Source organism: Vombatus ursinus, unplaced genomic scaffold (genome assembly GCF_900497805.2).
Source record: "Vombatus ursinus unplaced genomic scaffold, bare-nosed wombat genome assembly UNPS02014820.1, whole genome shotgun sequence".
Lineage (NCBI taxonomy): Eukaryota > Metazoa > Chordata > Mammalia > Diprotodontia > Vombatidae > Vombatus > Vombatus ursinus.
The window spans coordinates 21,496,105-21,512,341 of NW_020954598.1; the positions used below are offsets into that span (position 1 = coordinate 21,496,105).

The 16,237-nt window shown below is 40.6% G+C and overlaps 1 protein-coding gene across 1 annotated transcript in view; it reads right to left on the reverse strand.

Moving 5' to 3' along the window:
- The window catches only part of DOCK3 (dedicator of cytokinesis 3), a 392,714-nt gene that overhangs the window by 48,879 nt on the left and 327,598 nt on the right, over positions 1 to 16,237 (reverse strand). Inside the window, exons 36-38 of the mRNA XM_027837282.1 lie at positions 9,631 to 9,691; positions 8,986 to 9,079; positions 4,678 to 4,826 (exon numbers count right to left, since the gene is read on the reverse strand). Coding sequence (XP_027693083.1) covers positions 4,678 to 4,826; positions 8,986 to 9,079; positions 9,631 to 9,691 — 304 coding nt within the window. The remainder of the gene's footprint in view (positions 1 to 4,677; positions 4,827 to 8,985; positions 9,080 to 9,630; positions 9,692 to 16,237) is intronic.

Genomic DNA, 16,237 nt, shown 5'->3' on the forward strand with positions numbered 1-16,237 from the left:
TTAACTACAAAGGACATATAAAGGAAAATGCTATCTGCATCCAGAGAAAGAACTGATAAATAGAAGTATGTATAGAATGATTTTACATGTATATACATATTTGTTTCTAATGGTAGCCATCGCGGGGGGGTGAGGGAAGAAAAAAGGGGAAAAAAGAAAAAGAAAGTTACATGATAACTTTATTATATATTTCAAAGGAATAGCGAGTCGTACATAATAGATTCGCAGTTTCATGTACAATCATCTTTTTTTCTATTCTACTATGTTACGGAAATACTTGTTTTTATTTCTTAAGTCCAGAATAAAATAAATAAAATTAAAAAAACAAAAGATCAATGGAAGGACAAATAAAAATGATACTGTGATCCAAGTATGCTACAGACTACCTGGCCAGAAAGTGGAATTAGATGAGAAGTCTAGGAAATAAACAAAGCACAGGTCTGTGACAGAGGCATGATATAGTAGCGATGAGAAACCTCAACTATTAAGTTATATTCTGGAGCCCTTTCTCTGCCAAAAGCAGAGGAGCTAATAGTTTTTATAAGCTTATAGAATCACAAATTTAGAGAAATAGGAACTTTGGAGGTTATCTTGTCCAACATCCTCATTTTACAGTTGAAGAAATGGAAGCTCAGAGAAGTTTGCCTTAAGTAACTTCCCTTAATCATAATGTCATCTTTCAAAAAGTGAAAGAACCAACAAGGATGAATTCTATTCTGGAACTGATAATCATCAATGGGGAGAAACTGATTAGTGGAGAGGCAATGATCAGAACCTAGGTGAGGGGAAGTAACTATTCCTTCTGAGAGTTTATGACAGAGAAGGAGACACTTGGTGTCTAAAGTGCTAGAGTTCAGAATAAACTGGATCATAAAAGCTAACCACAATGAAAAGGCTGTGGGTTTTTTTTTTTTTTTTTTACAAATATCAGGGAAAAGAGCAAGATCAATGAAAGGATAGGACTATTATTCAGGGAGGATAGGATGATGACCCATGACAAAGCGAAGACAGAGCTGCCAAATTATTATTTTGCTTCTGTTTTCTCTGCCAAGGAGATTGACCTCTGGGCAAGAAAAGACATAAAAATGCTGAATATTAAGTTGATACTCAAGATAAGCAAAGAAATGGTGAGAGAACACTTAATTGTTCTTGATGAATTCAAGTCACTTGACCCAAAATGAACTACAACCTTGGATACTTAAAGAAATAATGAATTGATTACTGAGTCACTCCCAGTGACCTTTGAAAGCTCAAGGGGGAGTGGGAGAGGTACCACAGAATTGAGGAAGGGAAAATTTTCCAAAAAAAATAAAAGAAAAACAAATGGGAAGCTGCTAACTGTAGGCTAGTGACTTGGCTTCCGTTTCTGGGAAAATTCTAGAATGTAACATTCAATACAGATGGCCATCTTGAAAAGCTCTGGATATCAATTTGAAATTCTGTAAGAAAAATGACTGAACTGTTAGACCTTGGATCCAGTGATCCCTCTCTGGGCACCCTTTCCATGGAAGTCAAAGACCAAAACAAACATCCAACATAAACCAAAATATTTATAATAGTACTCACTATACAAAGCATAGCAAAGCAATACTCACTATGGTGGCAGCAAAGAACTGGAAATAAAGTGGGTATCCATTAACTGAAGAATGGCAGGAAAACTCTGGCATGTGAATGTAATGGAATATTGTGCAGGAAGAAATGAGAAATATAAGGAATTTGGTGAAATATGAGAAGATTGATATAAACTGATGAAGAATGAAATAAGCAGAAACAAGGGAACAATATCCCCAGTTATTATAGCAATGTAATGAAATGATCACTAAAAGGAAGAGGAATTCTGAGGAGCTGAAAAACTAATGAAGGTCCTAGAGAATAGATAAAGAAACATCGATTCCCCCTCACAGCAGAGAGCAGGGGTGCGAGGGCCTGCTAGGACAAAGTACTGCATGTTGTCATATCTGATCCTTATATTGGGTGTTTTTGCTTGTCTTTCTTTGTCAGATGTGAGGGTTCAATCTGCAGGCAGGAGTTCAAATGACACAAAGTTAGGAGGAATAGTTAATCTACTAGATGAAAATTAAGATCCTGACAGGTTAGAAAATTGGGCTGAATGTACTATGATGAAGTTTAATGTAGCTAAATAGGAAGTCTTACACTTGGGGTCAAGAAATTAACTCTAGAAGCACATGGTAAGATGACAATTTGTCTGAAAAATATTTGAGGATTTTAATGGACAGCAAGATCAGTAGAATAGGTCATATGATTTGGCAGTCAAAAAAACATAAAACAAATAGGTGAGGCAAAATTGTGACAACCAGAATGGTGAAGGGCCTGGGTGCCGTGCCACGTGAGCACCAAAGGAAGGCACCAGGGATGTCTGCCCTGGAAGAAACATGAGAGTTGCCTTCAAATACCTGGAAGTCAAGAAGAGTCATTAAGCTTGTTATTTTTGGCCCCATCCCCTCCCACGGATGAAGCTCTTGTTGGGTTGCACCAACAGCTCTTACTGTACCCTCTGCCATGCTCCTCTGCTTGAGTCCTCTTTGCCCTTGATGTGACTCTTTCCCCATAAGCAACTTGATTTTGTGGCATAAGTGATTTAGCTTCATCATTCTAGGAATGGAATTAAAGGCTCCCAAACCTTTCCCAAGGGAATTAGTTGGACTTAGCAAGTAATTCCGAAATATGCTGTACAATAGGAATTGATCAGGTGGACATTCTGCATGGGTTATATAGAGTATTGTATAAATGCATACTCAGGGAGAATAAAGAATTCATAAATCCCAAAGGATGAGCTAAGGGATTTGCATTTGTCTTGGAAAACCCCAATCTCCTGAGTTCCCTAGTGCAAAGCACTGTCAACAGTGGCTGGATGGGTTTTATATTTCTTTGCAGATTACTTCTTACTCTATTTTTTCTTCCATTCTAATATTTTATTAACATTCAGGCTGGTCACGATCCTCCTTCATGCTCTCTAAAAACTAAGCTGCTAAGTAAGATTTAAATTTGCTTGTCTGTTTATTATTAGAGATCAAGATCGGAAAAGATCCTATTAACACACACACACACACACACACACACACTCAGGAGCCCAAGCAGATTGGTCTGCAAATATAGAACTCCCTCAATGATCTTTGCTAATTGAAGGAAACAAATAGAACAAATAATTTAAAACTCACTTAGGAAGGTACCTATGAATGTGCTCACCTAGCTCCCTTCTCATTGTGAATGCAATGGCCCACCTGGGTGTGTTTGAGGAGATTCTGTGACTGACTGGTTAGAAAGACCATAACAAGAAGGAGAAGACAGGTAACTGGGCACCTCTGTAATGTGAATCTGCAATGTCAATCCCACAGGCATGGATGAGAGCCCTGAACACATACTTCTGTATTTATACTTCAATGATATCACCATGGATGTTCTTTCCACCAGTACAGATCATAACCTAATCATGCTTTCTCATCCTTGTTCACTTTTTCCTATAAATTTCCCATAGAAGATCCATCTAATACATTACAAGTCTCAAGTTTACCTAAAGATCCAAATGAAGTGGATGTTATTTGAATTTCAACAAAACTCTTGTGATCTAGCTAATCGTTTTTATTATATACTCTAAAGATTCCATCCAAACCTGAAAGCCTTTTTGTGAGCCCAGAGGTGTCTCCTATGTGATGGTAGCACCAAGAATTCATCCTTTATTTTCTAATATCTGGGCAGAAGTTATTCAACTTGAAAATTTCCTTTTTTTTCCAGATGATCATATTCTATAAAACATTTTTTTTCCATTAATTTTAGCTAGAGCTTCCAACCACTGCTGCTCCCTGGGTTGTCCTATTTCAATTTTACAAATATGCTTAAAGTTTAATAGGAAGAGAATGTTTCCCAAAGGCACCTAGTAATCCCTTTAGCCTATGGCCCACAACCAACCTGGCCATCTACAGAGATTCAAATGAGCAACACTTTATCCTAAGTTCACTCAAAAGGAGGGATAGGACAAATAATGAAGCAGGAAGCTTTCTGGGAGGCTGAGTCAACTTTGTACAGAGTCTTCTAATCGAGCTAAGTGCATATTTGATGGGACTAATAAACCAAATTAAAGAATATTGCACCTGGTTGGGATAAAGGTCAGTCTGGGGCCAAAGAGAATGTCAGTCAAAAGGCAACATTCATTTTGTTTTCCTGCACCTAAAATGCATTAGTTTGGGTAGTCTATATTTACATTTACTTTAGTAGATTAGAAAATCAATTCATTTCTTCAAGGTGGCTCTAATAAACATAGAAGAAGTGTTGGATCTTCTGTATAAAGAGCATCAACGATTATCAAAGTACATAAATTGCTCTCTGCCACTCTCTTCTCAAACCTGAATTTGTTGGTCCTGGTTCCCCTTCACATTTCCTACTCCAGGACAAAGTGTGTTGCCTTTCAAGCCTATGTGCGTGTGGTCATATACATGCACATACAGGCAAACAGATACACACGAATGCATGATGCCCTCACCACCACCCCAACACACACACACATTCTCATTCTATCTCTCTCTCTCTTCCCACGCCCCCCCCCCCCCCCCCATGGTAGGTATCTAGTTGAGAAGCCAGGCTGGTAATGCAGAGGGATGTTAGTAGTAGGGAGAGGGGAGAGCTTGTCCTTAGGGGAGTCATCCTGGGCACATCACATACCTTCCCTTTGTTGAAATAGTGAATGATCTTTCGGCACAAGCTCTCTTTTCGCTGCCACTCAGTCTGGGGTGGGTAATGCAGGAATTCGCGAAGTGGTCGATCCTCCCACTGGAGTAACTCACAATACAGAAGCAGAGTAAATGCAGCCTCTGTGCGAAGACAGAGCAGTGAACCTTCAGCCAGGAGGCTCAAAATGTTTTAATTTAGAAGTCCAAATTACATGTTGGTATGCTGGGCAAGGTTACAATCAGAAACACACAAACCAAGGAAAATAAACAAGCTCTTTAGAGTTAAGAAAACCCTGTAATGCCAATCCCTTACATTTAAAGAGATCACCGACCACAGAATTTTAGCTTTGGAAGGGAACCCAACAGCCATTTTATCATACAACCCACACCTGAAAAGGAATCCCCACTATATCATATCTGATAAATGTTCATTCAGCATAGAAACAGAAATTAGAAATAGAAATAGATTAGAGAAGAGAGACCCAGAGAAGAACTGCTTAGACCCATGGTGAAATGTCCTCAATATGTCAGAACCAAAGGTTCATTTGAACTCATCTATGATTTTCCCATCTGCTCTCACATCAATTGACGAGCAGTTCTAGTCTCTATAGCTAATGCAGGCTGCAAAAATTATCTTACGTGCTTACCCCTCCTAGGCTTGCAGATGAACAATGACTGCAGCAGACATGGCCTCACAATCTAGATCTCGTGACACTGTTCACTCCTTGTTCTTCTCCTACCTGTTTGACCCCTCCTTATCCATCTCCTTTGCTGGATCATCATTATCCTCTAACTCTGTCTTGGGTCCTTTTCTCCCCTCTCCGCTATTGGTGATCTCATCAGCTTCCATGGATTCAACCATCACCTCTATACAGTGACTCTCAAAACTACATATTGAAACTTAATCTCTCTCCTGAGTTCCAGTCAGGCCTGCACTGCCTGATGGATATATATCTCTACCAGATGGTCTTACAGATACCTCAAACTCAACATGTCCAAAAATATACCTCATTGTCTTCTCCCCAAACCCATCCTCCCTCAAACTTCCCTGTTTTTACCACTCTCCTTGTTGTTATCCAGGTTTACATCCTCAAAGCTATTCCTCAGCCCTTCCTCTCTTTCAAAGCCCAGACCCAATCAGCAGCTAAGTTTTATTTCTCTTGTCTCCCCATCTCTCCTATTTGTCCCCTTCTCTATGTTCAAGGTCAATACCTTAGGTGAAGTGTGTGTCACCTCTTGCCTAGACCACTGTAACAGACTTTTTTTGGTTTTCCTGTCTTTATGTTCTTCCCTCTCCACTTTCCCCAATCCATTCCTCACACAGATGTCAAAGTAATCTTCCTAAAGTTCAGGTCTGACTATGTCATTCACCTGACTAAAAGCCATCAGCTTTATTACCTTATTACCTTTACATTAAAATAAAAACTCCATAATTTGGCATTTAAAGCCCTGTGCGATCTAACTCATCTCCTTTTGGACACTTTCTACTCCTCCCCTTCATGCATTTTACATTCTAGACAAACTGACCTAGTTTCTATTCTCCAAGCTCAGCATTTCATCTTTGTGCCTCTGTACATGCCTGGAATGTATTTCCTCCCCTTCTCAGAATCCTTAGCTTCTTTGAAGGTTCAGCTCTGATGTTAATCGTTTTCAGACATGTGCAACTCTTTGTGACCCCATTTGGGGTTTTCTTGGCAACGATACTGGAGTGGTTTGCTATTTCCTTCTCCAGCTCATTTTACAGATGAGGAAACTAAGGCAAACCAGGTGAAACGACTTGCCCAGGGTCACACAGCTTAGTAAGTGTCTGAGTCCAGCCTTCAGTCTTCCTGATTCCAGATCTGGCACTCCATCTGCCATACCTCCCAGCTCAGGTGTCACCTCCTATGGGATAGACTTCTTTCTCGATTCCCCCTATCTGTTAGTCCTTTTTCCTTCCTCAAATTATCTTGCATTAACTTATCTGTTTACATGCTTGCATCCCTCTTTAAAATATAAGCTCCTTGAGGGAAGGGACTGATTTCCCTTTCTGTCCTTCTATCCTCAATGACTAGCACAGTGCCTTACACATTACTGATGCTTAATAAATGCTTGTCTATTTGAATCACACCCTCACTACTAAAACATCTAGCTTCTCTTCTCCAATATTTTTGAATAGGAGAGGAATTTTTTTCCTGTTTGTTGTCAATAAGTTGATCTGTGAAATGGAGGTTGACCTTTGAATATGGAAATGCATCATTAAAATATCTCTAGCTTCTCCTTTGACTTCTTTGCCTAATTTGTTTGCACATCCTTTCTTCCCATCTTAGCATCCTCTAACAAGATTTAATACTGATGGAGCATTTCATTAATCTTTACTGAGCCAGCCAATCCTTTCAAATCCCACACTCAGCCAATGCTACTGTTTTGGAAATTACTCTTTCTCCATCATCACTTTCATTTCCAAATAGTGTGGTTTTAAAAATGGCATCCAAATGAAGGGGTGTGAGTGCCTGCCTATTGTGTGATTTGGCTTACAGCCCAACGCTGGGAGTCCCCTGCTCCAAGTGGCCTGAGCTAACACTGATGCCCAGTACTGAGGCACTGTGCCATCTCACTGTAAGAGGAAAAAATTAAGAGTTATTTAAAATAATACCAGTGAAATGATGTAGTTCCCCAAATTCTAAGGGATGACTCATATTGAATTAGAGCCACTGTTCAGGATTCTTATTAATCTATGTGACTAGCTAACCCTTCCAATTTCATTTGAACATTTTTGATAAGTTTCATATTGGCAAGGAAATGATTTCCAAACTCATCTTGCTCGGGTTTTCAGTCACTATTCAAACTTGCTTCCCCAAACTACATGCCATTCTTTTAGTTGTCCAACAATTCACCCTCAGAGGACCAGTCAAAATTCCCTTTTTTTTTCCAGACAACATCTCTGAGGAAGCTGCCTGGCTAGGATGCTGCTCATGTACCCCCTTTTCTCTCTATTGTCTCACATGCAATTGGTGCTTCATATATGTCCTCAGGATTTCTTATGAGTGTCTATGTTGCTTTGTCCCTGTGGGCAGGAATTGCAGGCTCTTCTTTTCTTATATCCCTTGCATGTCCCAGCACCTTTTATATAGTTCAGTCCATGCTGACTAGTTTTCCCTTTTGAAGCAGAAGCTATAAATACTTTCTGTTATTGCCTTTTCTCAGTACCGTTAAAAAGCAGCTCACTTAACTGTCCTTAGAGCCTGAGAGGAAATGGAGGTTTTGAAGATTTCATTTCTGGCCAATTGCTTTTCTATTCATGGAATGATACCCTAAAATGTAGACTGACCATCTTCTGAGATCTGGAGAATGACTAGGTAATGAAAATCTTTGACCCTCACAGTGGACTCTGGGACCACAAATTCATCCAAATCTAGCCTTTGGGGAGAAGATGTTATTTGTTCCTTTAGATCTGGGCTCAGAATTAAAACATGTTGGTAAGACCTGAAAGACCATTAGAAATCAAACTGTGTTACACCATTCACACAGAGATACAGAACTGTTCCCTGGGCTTTTAAACAACTTTTCAATAATTTTAAATTTAAATTTTACAGAAAGACACACACTTGGCATTTCAGGAAGTAGCGTAACATTTTCCACCATCAGTTAAACACAGGAATTGTTTTGCTGCTAAATGCCAGTGGTATCCTCATGAGAAGGGCTGAAATTATGTTTAAATATTGGGTTGCAGTCTGCTAAGAAAATTGTGATTGTACGGCTGGCAATTTTGTTAAGCTCCCCGTTTTTTGCTTTTTTTTCCCTTTCAGTTGTGATGGGAGAAGTACAAAGAATGACTGCTCTCACAGAACTTCAAAGGCAGACCCACAGAACTTAGAAGTAGAGATGAAGTAATGATGCCCTGAAATGATTGAGGATGTCCTTGGGGGCACAGTAAGTGGGGCAGCAATGAAGAGGAAGAGTAAATAACATAGGCATCAGCTGGGGCTGTAGGCAGGGTAGGGTGGCGTTGTCAGGATTTGGGTTGGTCTTCACTTCATCTCTAACACACTATGCTACTTTCCCTTCCCCTCTCTCTCACTAATATGAGCTTATGAACACACATTTATGGCTGTGATACCAAGAACGGGGAGGAGAAGAGTGTGAGGAAGGGACCCATCGGTTCTTTTATAACCTTTCTGGTGGTTGGAGTTCATAGGTGTTGAGTCTCTATTTTGCTCTGCTCTGTTCCCAATTCCTGAGTCTCTCAATGAAAGAGTCCTCCATGTTTTTTCCCTTCAGTGTTGCTGGGAGTGGGGAGGGGGAGGTAGCCAGTACTCACCAGTATAGTTTTCTGCCTGTAAATGCATGTCACACAGTTTGTGAATGTATCGGATGTACATTTCCTCTTTGTTGATTTCAGATTTGTAAAAGTTCTGTAAGAGTGAGATGAAATTCTTATTAAGAAGGGCATTGGAATTCTGGGACAAGCTGTCAGTTCCTGAGCTCATTCCTGTGTCCAGTGCAAGCCCCCTAACATCAGGGGAAGACTGGTGTTGTATCCACACCGAGGTGCATTCACACTGAAAGGTTGGGTATGAACCAGAGCCTAGGAGAAAGAGAGATGGAGGAAAAGGATACAGAAGAGCTTTCACATGGAATGCTAATTTCCTGTTGAGGAAAGAAAATGCTCAGAGCAAATTCTCCTTCACTGACAACTGTGTTGAGCAGGTCTCGAGGCCCCGTGCAGCAGGGCTGGGCCGACAATTCCTCTGCCACAGGTGGAAGCCATTCTACTCATCTGTGCATGTGAGAATGCACAGAGAAAAGCGTTGCCTGTTTTGGCACCTTCATTTCTAAGATGAGCAGCAAATATTTTGCTTTTTTTCCTCCCCAAATTATGATAGTTACATGCTACAGAGTACAGGAGAGAAAGAAATCTAGGCAAACTAAAGCGGACATTGGGGAGAAGTGCTGATCTACTTGCCATCAGATTAACCGTGCAGCCAATCTTCTTATTCTCAGTTTCATCTCCTTTCATGCAGTCCCTAGAAAGGAAAGCTCAAGTGAGATTTTTACAGTAGTATGATGCTTCTGAGCCAAAAGACAGGCCTGAATCATCACTGCATACCAAATAATGGATCACAACCACCAAACAGACTATATGCAGACTGTAAAGCCCATAGCATTGCCTTTGCAACAAAATCCTTGCTATTTCTAGGCCTCCCAGACCCTTGGACAACTGCCCTTCTATTGCTTATCTTGAAATACTGCTAAACACAAATGTTCACAGTGTTAAAGGCCTCAGGTCTGTAAGCTTGAACGCTAAAATCTTTGAGTTATGTACCGAAAGAGACACAGAACTCTCAATTAAAGGGATTGCTGACAATTGGCTCTTCTCTTCAGCTTGGCTTGGGCCTAGAGGGAGTCTATCAATCCCATTTGAGTGGTGCTCTCACTACCCTCTCAATGACTCAGAAAACATGGTAGCTTCCTAGGAAGAAGTCCTTCTGTAGGAACAGGGCAAGCAGACCAAAAGGTCTGACCTTAGGGACTTAAAACACTAGGTTTGGTCTTGGAACCAAAGAGGGAGACTGGATAATGACTTGGCTTTGTATAAGTCTAGGGCACAGTATGGGAGAATATTTTTATATGGAATCCAGAGCAGAGCAATGACTCTTGCTATCCTAAGTACACCTGGAGATCTTCCAAGATAGGTCTGGAGTCACAGTATCCTGGCACAGACTGTAACTAAGCAAGATAAACTGTTTTAAACAGGAGGTCCTCTCCACACTATGTCTGGAAGTTGCTTGTCGCAGCTGTCATAGAATCACAGAATCTCATAGGTGGAAGGGGCCTCAGTGGACCTTTAGCTCAACCCATACCTGAACAAGATCATTTTCTCCAACGTACTCAACCCAAGTGGTTGTCCAACCTTTGTTTAAAGACCTAGCTCAATGTGAAGGGAACTCCCCACATCCTGGAAAAGCTCATTCCACTTTTGAGTCACTCCAATTGTTAAGATTGTTTCTCTTTCTTTGAGTCTAGATTGGTTTCCTTGTTACTTCTATCCATTGCTCCTTGTTGTGCCTTCTAGGGCCAAGCTGAATGAGTAGCCCTTCAAATGCCTCAAGGCAGCTATCATTTCCTCCCTCTGTCATCTCTTCTCCATGCTCCAGTTCCTTTGACTGATCCTTACATGGCCTGGTCTCAAGGGTCCTTTGATATGCTGGCCCCTCTCCTCCCAATGCTTGTCAGGATCCTTCCTAAAATGTCAGCACCTTGAGCTGAACAAAAACTCCAGATGCCTGATCAGGGTTGAGTTCAGTGGGGCAGTCTAACACTTCTCTTATTCAGGACCAGAGGTCCCTCCTCATGCAGCTCCAATCACATTGGCTTGCTTGGCTGCTATATGAAATTGTCACTTCCTCTTGGGCTTGGAGGCCAGGAAAAGCTGCAAATCTTCAGACAAACTGCTACCTAGTCATGCATTCCCATCTTGTGAAGTAATTGTTGTTGAAACCAAGTGTCTGACTTTTTATGCAACATTATTAAATTTCATCTCATTCTTAGATTAAGTCCAATACTCTTGCTGGTCAACATCATTTGAGATCCTGACTCTGTCATTTAACATGCTAATTATCTCCCCTTCACCCTCCTTCCCCCTTGCAGGCTTTGTGCTGACAAATTTGATAAGTGTACCATTTATAGCATTATCATTGGTAAAAATGTTAAATGGCACAGACTCAGACTCAGGGATCTCTGAGGCACTCTACTAGACACCACCTTCAAAGTAAAAACTGACAAAAGTTGACTATTAATAATTACTTTTTTAGTCTAGTCATTCAATCAGTTACAAATCTACCTAACTGCTGTTATACACATTTTCCCAGAAGAATGTCACAATAAAAAAGAAAGAAAAAAAAGCACAGGTTGTCAGATGCTTTCATAAAATCTAAGTAAATTATATCTATAGCATTTTCCTGATCAACATCTAGTATCTACATACACTGCCTTCAGAGCCCTATATTGATCAGAATTCACCAGGCTCCACAGGGCAGCAAGCTATAAGTTTGAGACCTTGTTCTTTTCTAGTCCAGGCTGAGCTGTCTTCACCTAAAAGACACCTGCTGATATGGTGCAGTGTTTGCTGGTTTTGACCCAGAAGGCAAAGGAAAGGACAGGAGGAGAGAATTCCTAAGGAGAAACTACTATATATCCTCAGGAGAGGAAGGAACTGGTAAAGAAACAGCCAACTCAAAAACCACCCTCTTGTGTGGGACAACCTCTTATGTTGGCACTGAACACCTCTTAATGCCACCAAGTCTCTATGGCAACTTTTACACACAGGACACGGCTACCTTTCAGGTCATCTTTACTCCTGCTAGTTGGGAATAAAGGTGAGTGTAACCTCTTCCAGAGGTTCAGCAATAGATACAGCAATTGTGACGATCACTTGGGACAGAGTTTGTTACATATGGCCAAATTCTCCATCATTTAAAGGGTTGATGATCAAGTATATGTATGACCCAGACCTCCATGCTTATCGTTCCTCAGATTACCTTCTTTTTGGCCATTATCTGGGACAGAAATGAAAGAAAGCTCTCTCCTTGTTTATTTAGCACTTCGGTAGCAGTTCTGGTGAGAGATTATACCTTTGGGTAAAATGAAGTTAAAGAATTATAGTTAGGCTCTCATTTGTTATGGCTGCCAACAAACTAGGCAGAACAGCCTAGGATTTGGAAAGGGGAATGGCCTAGGGTTTAGTCTTTTAACATTTTTGTTGTTGTTCAGTTGTTTCAGTTGTGTCTGACTTTTTGTGACTCTGGGGTTTCTTGGCAGAGATACTGGAGTGGTTTGTCATTTCCTTCTCCTGCTTATTTTACAGATGAGGAAACTGAGGCAAATAGGGTAAAGTGACTTGCCCAGGGTCACACAGCTAGTAAGTGTCTGGGGCCAGATTTGAACTCAAGAAGATGAGTCTTCTTGACTCTAGGCCATGCTACCCACTAAGCCACCTAGCTGCATTAGGCATGTCATTTAATCTCCCCTACTACTGGTTTTTTTCTGAGGCAGTTGCCTGCCCCTGCCCCCCTGCCCTCCTAGAGTGATTATACATGATAGCACACAGAGGAAGTTCTTTGAGGTCCAACTTTTCTGAAGAAACATATTAGGAATATTCAAGGTATGGTTTCTAAGTATGTCTCAATATTGAGCTGCATTTTAGGTATGTGTACCTATGTGGTTATAAATAAACAATTCATCCCTGGGCATCTTCCCCTGTCCCAATCCCCCCTGACCTTAAGGGATGATCGAATCATTCTTTAGCTATCATCTACAGTCAGGTAAGACTATGTTCAGATAGCACTGTCATAAGCACTGACTGCACCAAGAAAACATTGTGCCTTTCTGTCTTACACTGTGTCTTTAGAACATGGGACCTAAGAATCAGACCACACCAGCCCTCTGTTGAGAACAGTTAGCTCAGGTGCAGCCCCCAAGTATTCTCCTCTGGAGTGATGCAGGGAGTCATCTTTTTTTTGGACTCAGTGCAGGAGCCCATAGTTCATATCCCACAGGAAGGAATGCCAATAGTACTTGGCAATCAATGGACTCTGTTTTCTGGAAATAATGTGAAATTTCTATCAAGTGTTATCTTCCACTTTACAACAATCAGACTTTTTCACCTTGGATGGTTAAACTGAAAAGTGTACCCTTAATAAGGTGGGCCTCCAAGGCGCCTGTCTACCCTGTCTGTGAACTGCCAAGTAGCACTTGTGTTTACTATCCATTGCTTCCAATTTTTCCTCTTATAGTTACGGCTAATGTTCCTTCAAGAACATCAAAAATATGCTTCAAGGCTTACAACAAAAAAAGAGAAACTTTTTAAAAGCTTCCAAATTTTACAAAGCCACTCTCCCCTTTTATTGTTATCTCTTCCGAGGAAAAATGTGGCTCACCTTTCCTTGCAAGGCTTAAATGTGTTCTTTCTTAGCATGGAGTGGGTCAGGTATAGTCTTTTTTCCCCCTAAATTTAATAGTTTTTCAATGAACAAAAATTTATTTTCAATTTTTTTTTTCATTTTCACTCATCTCCCACACTGGAAAAAGAAAAAAGAAAAAAGAAAAACAAAATCCTTGGAACAAATAGTCAAGCAAAACAAATCCCAGCACTGGCCTTGTCTGAAAAATGTTTTACTGTGCACCCTCTCTGCAGGAGGTGAGCAGAATCCTTCATGAGTGGTTAGCTGTTGTCTTATATAGAGGCCTGAGGCTGTTCTCTCAATCTAAGAGCTCCCTAGAGCTTTCCTGAAAAGTCTTACATGATTATGGAACTTGAAGGCCAGGCCTGCAAGATCAAGATTCTTAGCTCCAGAAACTCAGCAGGGTTCTTTCCCCATATTTGTCTCTTTCTGTTCACGATTTCCTGGGACATTTTTGAACTTTTCTGGGCACTGGTTCTGTGATTCAAGAAGTAGAGCCACTCCCTAATAGCCAGTTACTCACTTGATGTACAGTTATAGAGATGAAAGTGCTTTCAAATCCTGAAGAAAAATCTGTATTTCTATAAGACCAAAATAAGATTTTTTTAAAATAAGACCCAAAACCTCTTTGTTCTCACTAGGCTTCAATCTAGACTCTTCCATCATGCCCCATAAAACTCTTCATCCTGGAAGATCTCTTCAACCCTGTAATTTACAACTCAGAGTACCCTCACCCCCTCCCAGAACCTCCATTTAAACAGGGCACTCAGGCTAGCTATCTCTTTGTTTCTTACAAGGCTGAAATCCGGACATTATGCTCCAAGCCCAGGTATCTCCCCAACCCCTTTCAGCTCTCTTTTATGTTTTGTCCTCCCCCGTTAGAATGTAAGCTCCCTGAAGGCAGGGACTATCTTTTTGCCTGGATTTGTATTCTCAGTGCTTGGCACAGTGCTGTGCGCATAACAAATGCTTTACAAATGCTTGTTGTCAGATTGACTTTTGAAGACCCTGTCCACAAGTTTTTGTTGCAGTCTACAATTAAAGTCTATTATCCTTCCTTTGGAATATGCCCATAGCTTGTACATCCAGTTTGCTAAGGAAAAATACCCATGTCTTTCAGTTACCATGTTTTCATCTTTCAACCAGTACTCTTTTGAATATATATATTCATCGGATTGAATTGTTTACAGCAAAGCCCTTAACTATTTCCTGTAGAGTATACCCAGTGACAGAAAGCCCACTTTGCTACAAGCAAATATTTCTGGGGAGACAGAGAGTTGTCTGGTTATCACTTCAAGCATTTGACTGACCAGGAGCAGGAGAGGTAGGGAATTGAGAATAAATGAGAAAAAAAATGAGGAAGCTTGGAAAATGGCCCTGAGGGGTTTCTGTCTGGCTGAAAGGCAGTATTCCCTGAGCTAGGAGGTACCTAAATGCAACTGAATGGAAGCAAGACTTGGTCTCCAAGACCATGCCCCATTCTTCAGTAATTCTATTTGTTATTCTGAGGTACCAAACCATAGATGCAATGTCTGTAGCAAGGTTCACGTCAAGCCACAGGCTATACACCACTGAACTACAGGACTTGCTCTTCACTCACTTCCAGACTGCCCCTTTGCTGTCATTGGTCAAGTCTCTCCTTTTAGAAGGTCACTTCATCCATCTCTTGGGGCAGCTAGGTGGTGCAGCGGGTAGCGTGTCAGGCTTGGAGTCAGGAAGACTCATTTTCTTGAGTTCAAATATGGCCTCAGACACTTCCTAGCTGTTTGACCCTGGACAAGTCACTTAATTCTATTTGTGTCAGTTTCCTCATTTTTAAAATGAGCTGGAGAAGATGGCAAACCACTCCAATATTTTTGCCAAGAAAACCCCTAATGGGGTTGCAAAGAGTCAGACATGACTAAAAAAATGACTGAACAACAAAACTCATCCATCTTTATGAATCAGTCCAGATCCTTGTTACAGTCACCTGACCTTCAGGTCATTCTTCCTCCTTTCTTAAGGAGTTTAGCACCTGACCCAAAGTCTTTTTTTTTCCTCAAATGCTTCCCTCATATTTGGGCATTTTAATATACTTGCAGATATTTCTGTGAGCACTCTGGTTTTCCAGTTCACCAGCCTCCTCAACTCCCATGACTGATATTTCCACTTAACTGCATCCACTCATGGTATGGGCATATCTTTGATCCCACCATCACTCATAACTGTTCTGTCTCTACAATCCTGAATTCTAAAAATCCCCATCTCTAATTAACATCATGTGTCTCATTTCGCACCCACGGTCTACCATCCTTCTCCTGAGGGAAGGGAAATATACTTTACTATCAGACCTCTAAGGTCAAGATTGATCACTGCATTGATTGGAATTCTGATTATCTTTCACAATTTTGTTTTCTTTTACATTATTATAGCCATTGTGTAAAGTGGTCAACTGATTCTACTTATTTCTTTCTTCATAGGTACATACTAGTCTTCCAAGTTTCTCTGAATTATTCATATTCATAATTTGTTCACTTATTCCTCAATTGATAGAAACCCATTTTGTTTCTAATTCCTTGTTATCACAAAAAATTTTGCTATAAATATTTTGTATATATAGGATCTTTCTCT